The 12,835-nt window shown below is 38.3% G+C and overlaps 1 protein-coding gene across 1 annotated transcript in view; it reads right to left on the bottom strand.

The window, feature by feature from the left end:
• Window positions 1-1,635: 1,635 nt before the first annotated feature.
• Window positions 1,636-12,835, bottom strand: part of FRK (fyn related Src family tyrosine kinase) — a 54,008-nt gene continuing 42,808 nt past the window's right edge. The window contains exons 5-8 of the mRNA XM_026056037.1: window positions 11,602-11,760; window positions 6,375-6,556; window positions 4,011-4,176; window positions 1,636-1,850 (exon numbers count right to left, since the gene is read on the bottom strand). Coding sequence (XP_025911822.1) covers window positions 1,636-1,850; window positions 4,011-4,176; window positions 6,375-6,556; window positions 11,602-11,760 — 722 coding nt within the window. The remainder of the gene's footprint in view (window positions 1,851-4,010; window positions 4,177-6,374; window positions 6,557-11,601; window positions 11,761-12,835) is intronic.

The raw sequence follows: 12,835 nt of genomic DNA, 5'->3' as shown, positions 1-12,835 counted from the left end.
CAAATGTAACTAGTACAGAGAGTGCTACTAGGGAGAAACATTGCACAGAAAATGAAGGTGAACAGAAATAGAACAATAGAGAGAATATAGGGATAGTAAGATAGAAAGAGGAGAAAATAAATAAGGAATGGAGTTCTGAACAGATAGTACATAGGAGCTGTGTATGGGGGGAAAGAAAATGGTGTGCTGCCTTCCAAAAGTAGAGGAGGGAAAAAGGAAATTAAAAATTAGAAGCAAGGCACTGAGATGAATGGGTTTGAAGTTTAAAAAGGAGAAAAGGAAATAATAAAGAACAGAAGCAATAAAAGTGACCCCACCTTTAAAGTAATGAATCTTTTCATTTATTTATACCTTTTTTAGACCATATGTGTAGACACCACGTATTACTGACATTAGAAGAAAATGATAGCACACTTATACTGAGCCCACACTATGTGAACACAGTACAGCTATTAATTCCTGGATTATGTTAAATAATTAACTGATGATTCATAAGTAAATAAGTGAAACTCGGTTCTCTAAACCTCACAACTGAGAACATAAAACTGTCAATTTTGGCAGAACTCATATTTTAATTAATTTGAAGAACTGGAAAAAACTTCTAAATCTGTAACTGTAAAGCCAGAAGCAGAAACACCTGGGCTCCCTTTCCCCATGAAACAAAATAAGCTGGATCATCTATTATTTAAATCTACTGTATTAAAGTTACATCTGGAGAAGAAAGAAGCATGAATTGCTAGGTCTTCTGCAAAATACCCAGACCTGCTGCAGGCCTTGTGGTAGAGAAGGTTGGCAATTTGGGCAGCAGAGTGGGAGAAAGTTCTCTCCAAAATGTGAAGGCAGTCTTGATTTCATTTAAAAAAAACTTTTCCTCCAACATTTCTCAACTTGATGGACTATAAAACAAATCCTTACACTTCAGTGGACAATAACTCATCTGTTCCATAACACTATTTGATATTCAGCATTAAGAATCTAATAATATTTGTGTTCATTCTTGTAAGAGAGACATAGTAGTCAAACTAATAAAAAAAAAAATTTTGCAACCACAAAACAAAAAATTTCCTTTTTTACAACAAACGTGTTTTATTTTCTTACATAGCAAAGGCACATGGTCTAAGCAAGGCAATTAATCTGGGTTTTGCCATCATCACAGTCACAGGATTTATTTATTTATTTTTTTAATAAGAAAAGTCTCAAAGCACAGATCCTGCTGTGCATGCAGCAATCAGATTCCTTCATAAGAACAAATTGATAGGAATCAAAAATCTAAGGAACAAAAAATAACTATTCTGATAAAGAAATTAGGAAATGTTACAATGTTTATTGAACAACATTCATTTTGTTTGTTCATTCTCATGATCTGTTATTTAAAAAATAAATAGAAGAGAGTTTATATTTTAGAAACCCCCTTCCCTCCAGCCTTCTGATGCTTAGTCTTGCAAAACACTTACCAGCAGCAAAAATCTTAAATGTCTTTGAGTATTGACACAGGCATAAAAATGTACCAAATTCATTAGTTTCATCTAATAGCCTCTCGTTCTACATTTGAGGTTAAATTGATTTCACAGCGACCCTTCCAGTCAGGTTCATTGAAGTGATCATTAGTTTTTTCCTCAGCCCTTGCCTCAGGGTTCATTTTAAAATAGTACGTGTATCTGCATAGGACGAATCACCCACTTCAAAATAGTCTTCCAGCTGCCACTGCAAGGTTTCGAATGTGGGCCGTCCTTTGGCTTCCGCATTCCAGCATTGCAGCATGATATCGTAGAGCAGCTTTGGGCAATTGTCTGGCTGAGGAAGTCTGTATCCCTTATCCAGCATCTGGATCACTTGGTGTCCTGCCATACCTGCAGTCATTTTTAAGACAGAAGGAATTTATCAGAATATTTAGGGTCCATTTGGGCACACAGAAGGTTGCATGTCCCTGGCTCTGGTGGAGATGAGGCGATCAACTTCCCACCTGTAAGGCATACGTACTTATGGACAGAGCTGAGAACAATTCAATGGAAAATGGCCATGGAAATCACTAGAAGTTCTCAAACCAGATGTTAAAAAGCACCACCAGCACTTTCCAATCCCCTCACCCTTCACTGCTGACTCTACATCACCCAAGAGGCCTATCAAATGAGTTTGTCTCAGTGACACTTTTTCTTCCACCACCCAGGCCTTACCTAAATTATTCTGACATCTATTTCACTTAATCTGTTCCTTAGGCCCTCTACTCCCCATGACTCTAAATTCTACCAAGACAATCTGTCCCACTGCTGATTTTTCCTCACACTTAAAAAATTTTCACTAGCATCAGCCCTAAGTTTTCCCTGGTGCAGTTATCCTATAACATTGTGTCCTGTCACCACCAGCCATGGAGAAACTATTCCCTTCTTTTTGCTGCACCTTTTATATACTAAGACTATTTCTGTGGGGTTTTTTTTTTCAGTTTTCTACTCTTTAAACTAAATTTTGTAATTTTAAACCATGTAATCTTTCCTTCTTTTTCTTAGATACCTGAATGATATTTCCACTGAACTCTTTGAACCACACTGCTCAAATTGCAAATGTTGCTCCAGCTGAGACCTTAGCAGTCTATATAGTAGAAAACTATACTCTTCTTGATACATCCTAACAGAATTTTTATTTTGTTTTGTGTTTTTTTTTTCACAGCCACTGTGTGGTTTTGGAAATTAATACAACAATAAATGAGGCTCTATTAATATAATCAATGGAAAACACCTGATTTATATTCCAGAATTTGAACCCCACAGGTTACCAGAGCTTGATCTTTCAACTGTGATTCCACATAACCTTTTCTCTTAACTGATTACTGAGAACAGACTCCTGGAAGTGATATCAAAAAGCCAAACAACCTTGGCACAAGGACATTGTCTACTGTAAAGTTACAGGTAAATTGTGCCTTTACAAGGTACAAGTATAAAACTGAGCATACTGTCAACAGCACAAAGAACCATGGTGTTACATATAATGTATATTTGAAAAGCTTATCTATCTATCTATATACATGAGTTTACACACACACACACACACACACATGCACACGCACACGTATAAGTTTTTATAAAAAAGTGTTGAGGATTGTTGGCTTTTGTTTATTTCTTCCAAATGATTTCACAGGAGGTAAGGGTGGGAATCAAAACTTTTTTTCTTCCTTTTACATGAAATGATGTCAATATGGGACCCTGTGAAATGTAGTTTATGGTGAATGTACCAGCCTTCAAGCCTGTATGGATGCAGCGTAAGTTTCATTGTGTCAGTCCTTCCCTTGGGTTCTCCTCACCAATACAAAATGAGTCACAGTCAGTTATTTCATTGATATCTTGTGTTATTGGAGCCACGGTTCCTTGAACATTTTTCAGAGTGCTAGGAATACTAGCTGCTCTCACACTATTTAATCTACTTTTTTGAGGTTAATGAAATTTTATGCCTAATTCTGGTGATCCTTATCATTATGAAGGGTCTTCACTGCAATAGTCAAAAGAGGGAGGGGAAATCACCCTGCTTCATTTTTTAGACAGCTCCTTCCTGAAAAGCCTGTACAGCAGTCCACACATTATATTCTGTCCTTCCATATGATATCCTAAAACAAAAAAAAGACAAAACAAAAAACACCCAACTCCCCACCCTGCCAAAAAAATAAACAAACAAAAATAAAAACCTCAGGGTGAGAAAAACCTTCCTCTTTTCCACATAACAGCAGTTGGCATCTTTGATCTGGTGCCTGAGGGATACAGCCAGTTGGCTTATGTGCCTGTGAAATGCAAGTTGATTCCAGCCAGACAAAACTTGAATGGTTGGTAATCACAGGCTTTGGAAAGCTCCCAGGGAGCCTGGGGCAGCCAGAAGGTCTAACCTACTAAATGGGCCTCATTTGGACACCCTTAATTCTCTATTTACAGGTTTAACCCTTTGGCTGTAGTTCAACATTCAACTTTTTTATATCTCTTTTAAAGGAAAAAGTCATTAGAAATCATTCTTTAGGTAAAAATACTTACCAGCATAGGGCATCTTCCCATAAGTGATTATTTCAAATAGAAGTATTCCAAATGACCACACATCTGACTTAATGCTGAATTTATTGCAGTGGATTGCCTCAGGGGCTGTCCATTTCACTGGGAGTTTTGTTTCGTGCTTAGCTTCATATATATTTTCATTTTCTACCTGTCATGGATAAAACAAAGCAAGCTTGACTTAGGATCTTGTTCAGCAAAACACTTAAGCCCCCCGACTAAGCTAACCATGTGCTTAAGCTTACCCTTCTTTGAGTCAAGCACTTGCATTTAAGGGTATTAAAGCATGCACTTAATGAAGTCTTTTGCTGAATCGGAGTTTATAGCTGAGAAACACTGCTGTTCGTAAGACACTTTTTTAAAGCATTTATCATTTCAAGTGAGCACRCAGTGTTGGAATGGCTTGTGATTAATTATGACCTGCTACTGTGAATTCTGGATCTTGCACGCAGGATTTCAAAAGTCTGACAGAAGTGGCAGCATAAGCATCCTGCTGGCACTAGAGACCAAATGGCTTCATGTCTGGTCTTCATTAAATGGAGAAGGCAAAAGCAAAAGCTAATGAATTTCAGAACCGTTGTTTTGTGATTTATTGCAGTGTTGAAGGGCCATTGACTTTGTAACAATCACTTAAGCAAGTTTCAGGACCAGAGAACAAACTCCAAGTGATTTAAATTAACATATTAGCCTACAGTGGCTCCAATTAATTCATGCAAAGTGAAGACGACAGACATACAGAAAAGGAAAAATTATTTACTTGCAATTTGAGTTAATTTTCCTTTACCCATAGACTCATGTCCTTAAAGCTTTAGAGCACAGATATTTAAACTTTGGGAACATTTATTATGTCTCTGACTCCTAAATATAGCTTAGTGTATACCATCCACATCCAAGCCTTTGTCAGGTTTTTCACAAGCAAATTTAGACAAATGTGTACAGGCATTTTGTTTTGTTTTGTTTTATATATGGAATGTATTCTTTCCTAGCCATAATATCTTGTCCTACACTTTAGATAAGATCATGACTGTTGGTGTTTTGTAACTACATATGGACACAGCTGGCATCCTGACCATAATACTCTTCTCTGGGAACAAGGAATGATGCTAATTAATGCTCTGTGCTTTACTTCTCTCACCTACAACTTTCAGATCTTTGCATGTGATCACATTAATACATTGGCTTAGGAGCCATAACATTCCTAAGGAAGTCTGCCAAGAATACTTTGTGACAGACTATTTTGGAAAAAGTTCAGTTTTAACAGGAAATGTCAACAACTGTAAGTTATGACCTCTCTAGTGAGGATAGTAAGCATTGTAAGTATAGTTGATTTAAGATATATATTTTTCATGTTAAGAAAATGTGCAGTCTCACCTTTATGCATAAATATAAGAATGAAAATTAAGCAAAAAGCACTTTCAAAGTCCCTGATGCCATTGTCAAGCCATTATTTTATACTTCAATATGTAATAAATCCAAGTCTGTTATGAACCTCAATTTCTGCTTCTTGAATGGAAAAAAAAAAACCTAGAAGGAAAGGGCTTTTTTCTCAGTTTTTCCCTCTCAGTGCAAGAATATAAATCAATAAAAACAATAATAAGACCTCACAAATTATAGATTGCATGCTGAAATCCATAAAATATGGTAAGCCAAATCTTTCCAACTCTCATTGAATCCTTTTAAGAAGAAGGAAATTTCATTTCTAAACTGCAGCTATCCCAGACATCATTACTGGGTATTCCACAGCCTCAAAGACTAAGGAAAAAGAAAAAAAACAGTGCAATGGCAAAGAACTTGAAACTGCATCAGGTTTAAATGCCTGAGAGCTCACCTTATGAACTCTGCTGTTAGCTGTGCAGAGGAATAAGATCTTTTTATGATGGTAATCTGCATTCCCAGGTACCACAGAGGAAGTGAGGAAGGGATAAAGGAAGGAATAGCTGTCAATAGATTCTTATACGCCTTCCTTTACAAGCTCAGGAATATAACCCTTACCATAATTCCTGCCATCTCTCTCCATATGCCAGACACTGGCATTGTGGAAAAAGGTTGTGCAGCAAAGGGTATGAGCCTACCAGGCTCCTTTCTTGGTGCTTGAGTGGGAACAGCAGCTGGACTGCTGTCTAGCAACTAGCGCAAAGGCACAGGCCAGCTTCTAAACTTGCACTGGGTAATGCAAGTAGAAGATACAAGGGAACACTATGGAAGCTCCTTTTTTTCCCCTGGACATGCCTTTTGCTTGACACCAACAATTCAGAGTTTACAGTTCATGCTTTAGTTGATCTTTTCTATTTTTCTCCCAGAGCTGAAGTGGAGGAGTTCCAACTGCCAATTCATCTTCTCACAACCCACCTTAAAAACTCTTGCAAGTCCAAAATCTGCCACTTTGTAAATATTGTGTTCACCAACAAGGACATTCCTGGCAGCCAGATCGCGATGAATATAGTTCTGGGATTCAAGGTAAGCCATCCCTGAAGCCACCTGAGCAGCCATGTCTATTTGATGTGACAGACAGATTTGGGAGCCCGTGTCATCTGTTTAAAAGAAGACAACAAGGATAACATAACATTTATGGTATTCAACTATAAATAACATGACAGTTAACTGGTCCAAATAGCCAACATGCTTGAGAAGGCCAAGTAATGCAATAAAAAGAGCCCAACAAAATGCTAGCGGTTGAGTAAATGATACTACATAAAGTTATGCAGCTAGTTTTATTACAATTGAGTAACAGGGACTCTCCCATCTTGAATGGAAGGGTAGATACCATACTAAATTCAGCAGCTGATTTAGGCCTAGAAGGAGTTGTTGAAACATTCCAAAGAATTCCAAAGCATTTGTCTACTGATAGCAATGCAGGTTTTGCCTTTCTAACAAGCGTGCAACCTGTTCCAAAATATGATTAAGAGCTAATGGATGTACTCACTGAGTGTAGCCAAAGCTGACTGAAGACGGAAAAGCAGAAAATGAGCCCTGCTCCCCATTGTCCAATGATTCTTACTAGGAAATACACCATCTGCTGTCAAGTGTAACTATCATTTTCACTTTCAAGTCCGCTTGACTGCTTCATGCTGCTATCTCTGTTGCTGCTCCTCAATACTAAGACTCCTTGAGTTCTTTCAAGCTGCCTGCTTCTTTTGTAGAACTTTCTGAAGCAATGTGCATGCCATTCACATCACTGTAAGATCAGCAAGTCCCAGAAATAGAGACTTGGCAATCAGAGATAGGCTGTTCAGACAAAGCAGTAAAAGAACTTTGAGCAGAAAAAGTTGCCTCCACAAATGAAGGAAAGAGCCTTAGGGCGATGAAAAACTGCAGCCATAAATAGTAAGACAGATACCAAAAAATGTCACTGGAGTATAACACATTAGAATTCAAATTCAGGGCCTTTGTGGCACTTTGGGGACAGCTGAACTCATCGCAGCAGAGAAAAGAATTCATACAGTTAGGTAATCTGGGTAAGCCAAATCAGTGCTATATTCATACGTCAGCCATCCAAACCCAGAGCCTGCAGCACTGAAGCATAAGTGCCTACCACGGTAGCCTCTAATACTCAAAACAGCTTCAACTCTCTATTTCAAAATCTTCCCAATACCATAAAGCTGTGTTTGCTGCTGTATTCATTGGCAGTTCTCCTTTCTCACTAACAATGGTGAATGTTCCTTAGTGTCCCTGGGTTAAAGAAATAAATCATTTGTAGCTGGCAGCTTTCCGCTGCTATTTTGAATTGATTTGTATTGAAAGTGTGTTAGCATTGTTTTGCATAGCCTCCTTCAGTTCTGGCATTTTATCTGACCTAACCTTGCAGTCATCCCTTATGAAGAGTGTGAAATTCTATTGTTTACTAATCTATTCTGCAATCTCCAGGCTTTGAATTTCCTGCTCATCTGGATGTTCTAAGATGAATAGGTAAAAGAAATGAATTTTAGATGATTAAATTTGTCCTGTGTATGTACTGTCCTACTTCCTTTTCGAGGTTAAACTCATTGTCATGATAATCCAGGACTGAGATTATTTACTTCTATTATTGACTCAGAAATTCTTTTCCTCCCCTGTACATATGCTTAATAGCAGCCTTGACCTTTAAAAGAGAGAGGGAGAAAAATCAGGCTATGTGACAAACTATGGCTTAACCATCGAGAAAAATCCATCATCAGGCCACAGAATAACATAGCACTCTGAAGTTTTGCAGTACTGATAACTGGCAGACATTTACTACTCACTTGCTGGACAAAGATGTAAATCCATGAATGAAGCATATGTTGCATTTAATCAGAAGGTAGCTAAAGATGTACAGTACCTATGAGAGGGTATATGGGTTTTGGAAAGTAGCATGTGTGACTCAGAGTTAAAATCTTCCCACCATGTGCCCTTTCACACTGCTCCTTCATCTGCACAAACTGAACTACCTCCTGGTGACAGCAGACAAGGTGCAGACAGACTCAAGCAAAGGTTCGTCCAACCTTTGGCTGTGCTTCAGCCCATGCTCTGCTCTGCTGACCTGACACATGCTTTCTCCAAACAGAAACCCCAAAGATACCATTGGCATGGCCAAAGGGTGACTCATAAGCCTTGCGTTTAATAAATTGTTTGAGTCCAGAGCAGGAGGACACACAGAGGCACTGTGTTAAAGAGCAGGGATCCACCTCTGTAGGTGAAGTTGCAGCTAAAAGCCTATTTCATTGGATGGGGCCTGTTTGGGATCCCAGATCAGGCTGAACAGCTGCCTTTAGCATGTGGGCTGAGGGAGCGGGGAAGAAGCCACAGCAGCCCTTGCTGCTGCAGTATTTCTTATGCTCTCCCAGGCTTGGTTCTGAGCCGCTGCCATCCTGGGGCTAAAGGATGGAAAGCTGTAGGGAAGATCATCAGCAGACCACGAGGTGCAAGCTGTGCAACAGGACAGAGGATGAAAGCATGAGTGAAAGTGAAAATCATGTATTGTTCTCATATAAAGATTCCTGAATACACCTCTGACATCCCAGGATGTTTGGTCACCCAAACTACACAAGTTCAAGCGCAGCACTGCATTAGTACAGCTACAGACATTTCCAGAGCAGAGCTAGTTCTCATCTAGCTTGTTCTGAGCCGGGAAGAAGAGTTTACATCTGCATTCATCTGAGTATATTATGTGTGTTAGCTTGTTTCAAAGTGTTCTTGGAAGGAAAAACTACAACAAAACAGCAAAGTTAATATAACTTCCACACTCAAAACCAGGCACTACTGATGAATTTATAAAAGCTTCCCATGACTTGTTCTTTATCATATAAAGAAAATGTAGCATCTCTATGACCTTTTTTACTAATGTTTTTTGACAAAACCATCTCCCTTATATGAAAAACTTATTACAGAAAATGTTAAAGAAGGCTCAGGTTTGCACCTTGTTCTAATAAATCAATCACAGTATCTCATTTAGAAAATACAGGAAAACATTCTCACTGACAGACGCTTGACAAAAAAGAAAAAAAGAAATTAAACAACACTTTTGCCTGTTGAGAACATTGCCTTGGTAATAATTCACCAAATTTCAAGACTGTGTCCCTGCTTGAACAAGCCCCAGGTCTATCACAACTGATAAAAACATTCATACATTTATGACAATTTCATTCACATCCAATAATGAAGAAAGTTTTCAGTTACATTTTTCTCATATTAGTGACACCTCAATAACTCTGCGTAGCTGTGTTCATCAGGAAGTATCCGAAAGCATACTCACAGAGTGCACAGAGAGGTCACGTGCCCATTGCTATTACATAGCTGTCTTTATGTTGGAATATGATAGTCAGAATGCATGAAACATTACCTTACAGTTTGGGTTTTTTTTGTTGTTGGTCGTGGTGGTGGGATTTTTTTTGTTTTTAAGCCAGTAAAATATACCAGGCATTTCTAGGAGAGGAAATTTGACCAAAAAAATGATCTCTGGACTTTCCCTCTTTTCCAGCTTGCCATATTCACCCATAGTGTAAACAAAATTAGGAGCCTTGTGGAAATGTTTTCCTGGTCTTCAAGGTGGTTGAATCTCAAGAATGCCTATTAGGAGCTATGCACTGCCCTCCAGCCAATGCAGATCATATCCAGACGCAGAACTCTATGCTAGCTTCAGATCTGTTTCCTTATTACTCTAATTGACAGCAATGACTTTTCCCCACTGATAGCTATCAGAATGCCTGAACCTCTGCCTCCACCTCTTAGTTCTGTTTATTCTCTTGTGCATAGGTCATCAGACAAGGAGAGATACCATTAGGCTGCTTTCAACTAGCTATTTTTACTGCTGCCTTGATGGCTGTCTAGACTGACTTTTCACAGTCACTCTGACAGGGCTGTAGGAATCAGTGCCTTGGCACAGATCAGTCCACATACACACCCTACTTACAGCAAGGGCAGCTGCTGTGCATTGGCTGGCAACTAATCTACACATAGGCTGCAGCACTGAGGTGTCCTGAACATATTGGACTCCATGCAAAAACAGAGGCCAATCTTCACTTTTGCAATAGCTGTGATTCATACTGACTTTCTCAGAGCTTTTTCTCCCACGCAATAAATGTTTTCTTACATGGATATCATTTTCTTGCTGTGCTGGACTCTTTCAATCAGATAAGCAGCACTCTGCACACAAAGGCCCCTAAGATCAGAAGTTAAAGGAAATTTAATTGCCTCACTACCTTTGGCCATTAAATACCTACAAAACTTTAGATGATATGGCCAAGTTCCTTGTAGCCCCTGTCCCCATAGTTCCTAATGGGGCTGTCCCTCTAATGGATATTTCTTTAGCTGTAATTGTCCCTGGATTGAGCCTCCCTTAAGAAATAGTTCCACAGTGACGATGGGGGAAGGTGTGCGTTAAGGTAGATACTGTCTATGGTGTTTCACAGGGCTTTGCCTTATGGGTTGGAGGCAGAGAAYAAACTTGCCAAGGCAACTGGAATGAACATTTTATCTTCAAAAGATCATTACAGCTTTAGAGACATTTAGGATTTCAGAGGCATTTGCTAAACTGAAAATGGAGAACAGCACTAGGATCAGGATTTTCTCAATAGCTGGGATGAACTTAAAGTGCAATCACTATGCTAGTCTGTTCCAGGCTGTACAACTTTATTTTTAACTGTTATTTACCTTCAAAAGAGTACTTTGAAGTCCTGCTGAGATAAGAGCCGTGATGTGAAAGGCAAGGGACAAACACAAACCAAAGTCTTTCCCTGCCTGGTAATAGATTTCAAAGCTGTTAAATACATTTTGTGGAAATGCCTCCATTGCATGTCAAATATGATGATCTTCCCTTCTGTATGCTTATCTTTTTATTCTGTGCATATAAGTTCCTATCTACCCATAGAACTGGGCAGAAAAATGTGGGTCATTATGAGGCAAGAATCAAACTGTGAAAGCGATTCTCTCCTACATCTTCTAAAAAAATTTGGTATGTCAAAAATTCATAAACCTTTTTCTTTTTCCCATCCCCAGCCCCAGCAAACACTGCCACTTCTATATTAAACCAGACTGTTGTACTTCTATCTTTTATGTTAGTTCATTTACTAAACTGAAAGCTGTGGCACCCCTTGAAATGAGTTTATAGTTGTCTGCTTACTTTGAAGGTATTCTAGAAGACTTCCATATCTCATCAGCTCAGTAATAATATAAATTGGATCCTCTAAAGTACAAACAGCATAAAGCTGTATTAGCTTTGGATGTCTCAAGTTCTTCATTATTTGTGCTTCCCTCAGAAAGTCCTTTGGATCCATTGAACCTGAAACAACAACATATAACAAAAGATAAGCTAAAGCTATTAAAGGCTTTCCTACCTGCTTGGCAGTCTTAAGAGAATAACTGAGAGTGTTTTTTGTCTCTGCAAGTACATTAGCATCTCAAATCTTCACAGTTCCCAGAGAAAACAGACAATGCAGCTGAAATAAACAACTAACGAGTGAAATATGACATTGCATAGGCATAGAAAACGTGGTCCAGCCACCAAGTATATAAAGGTTAAAATTGGTTTTCCCAAGGTTGAAAAAAGTAAGGCTAGAATGTTAGCTGATAAAATTTAAGCAAAAAGTTATGTTACTCCTGATTAACAAAATGACCAGAAACTGAGGTAGGAATGTCTAGATAATGAATATAAAACTTCTGACAGATAAATAGTGCTGCAATAAAAATTTGTGGCACTATTTTTTTCAGTTTCAATAATCAAAGCCTGAAAGCACTGAAATCGCTTTAGCATATAAGGAGCATGTGTGTGCATTTTTATATATGTAAATATAAATAAATGTTTATAATGTTTATATAATATATAACTTTAAATAGAAGTGGCACAGGGAGCTAAAGTCAGTGGCAAAGTTAGGATTAGAACTCATATATCCTGAACTGGTGGAAGAAGAAAAGCTTTCCCTGTGGATGATACAGGAGCAATCAGATTTCATCAGAGGTTTGATGAACATAATTAAAATCATGAATTATATAGTATTTCTTTACACCATATAAAAGTTGACAAAGTCTGACTTGTTTTCATCATCAAATATTTCCTACAAGGAATCTGTCAGTTTAATCATTCTATAGACTTCTTCCAACTTGAAAACAAGCTTTTTTCTTTAATTTATGACATCTACTAAAAAAGTGATACTAGCTGAATAACAGCAAAAGTAATTAATAATAATACACCAATGACAAAGATCAATAAGTATTTCTAGTATTCTATAAAGTATATGTATAAGTTTCACAGAATCACAGAATCACAGAAGGGATGAGGTTGGAAAGGACCTCTGGAGATCATCTAGTCCAACCCCCCTGCTCAAGCAGGGTTACCTAGAGCATGTTGCACAGGATTG

This window comes from Apteryx rowi, unplaced genomic scaffold (genome assembly GCF_003343035.1).
Source record: "Apteryx rowi isolate R43461 unplaced genomic scaffold, aptRow1 scaffold_1290, whole genome shotgun sequence".
In the NCBI taxonomy this organism is placed as follows: Eukaryota; Metazoa; Chordata; class Aves; order Apterygiformes; family Apterygidae; genus Apteryx; species Apteryx rowi.
This window is presented reverse-complemented; position numbering and strand designations above follow the sequence as displayed.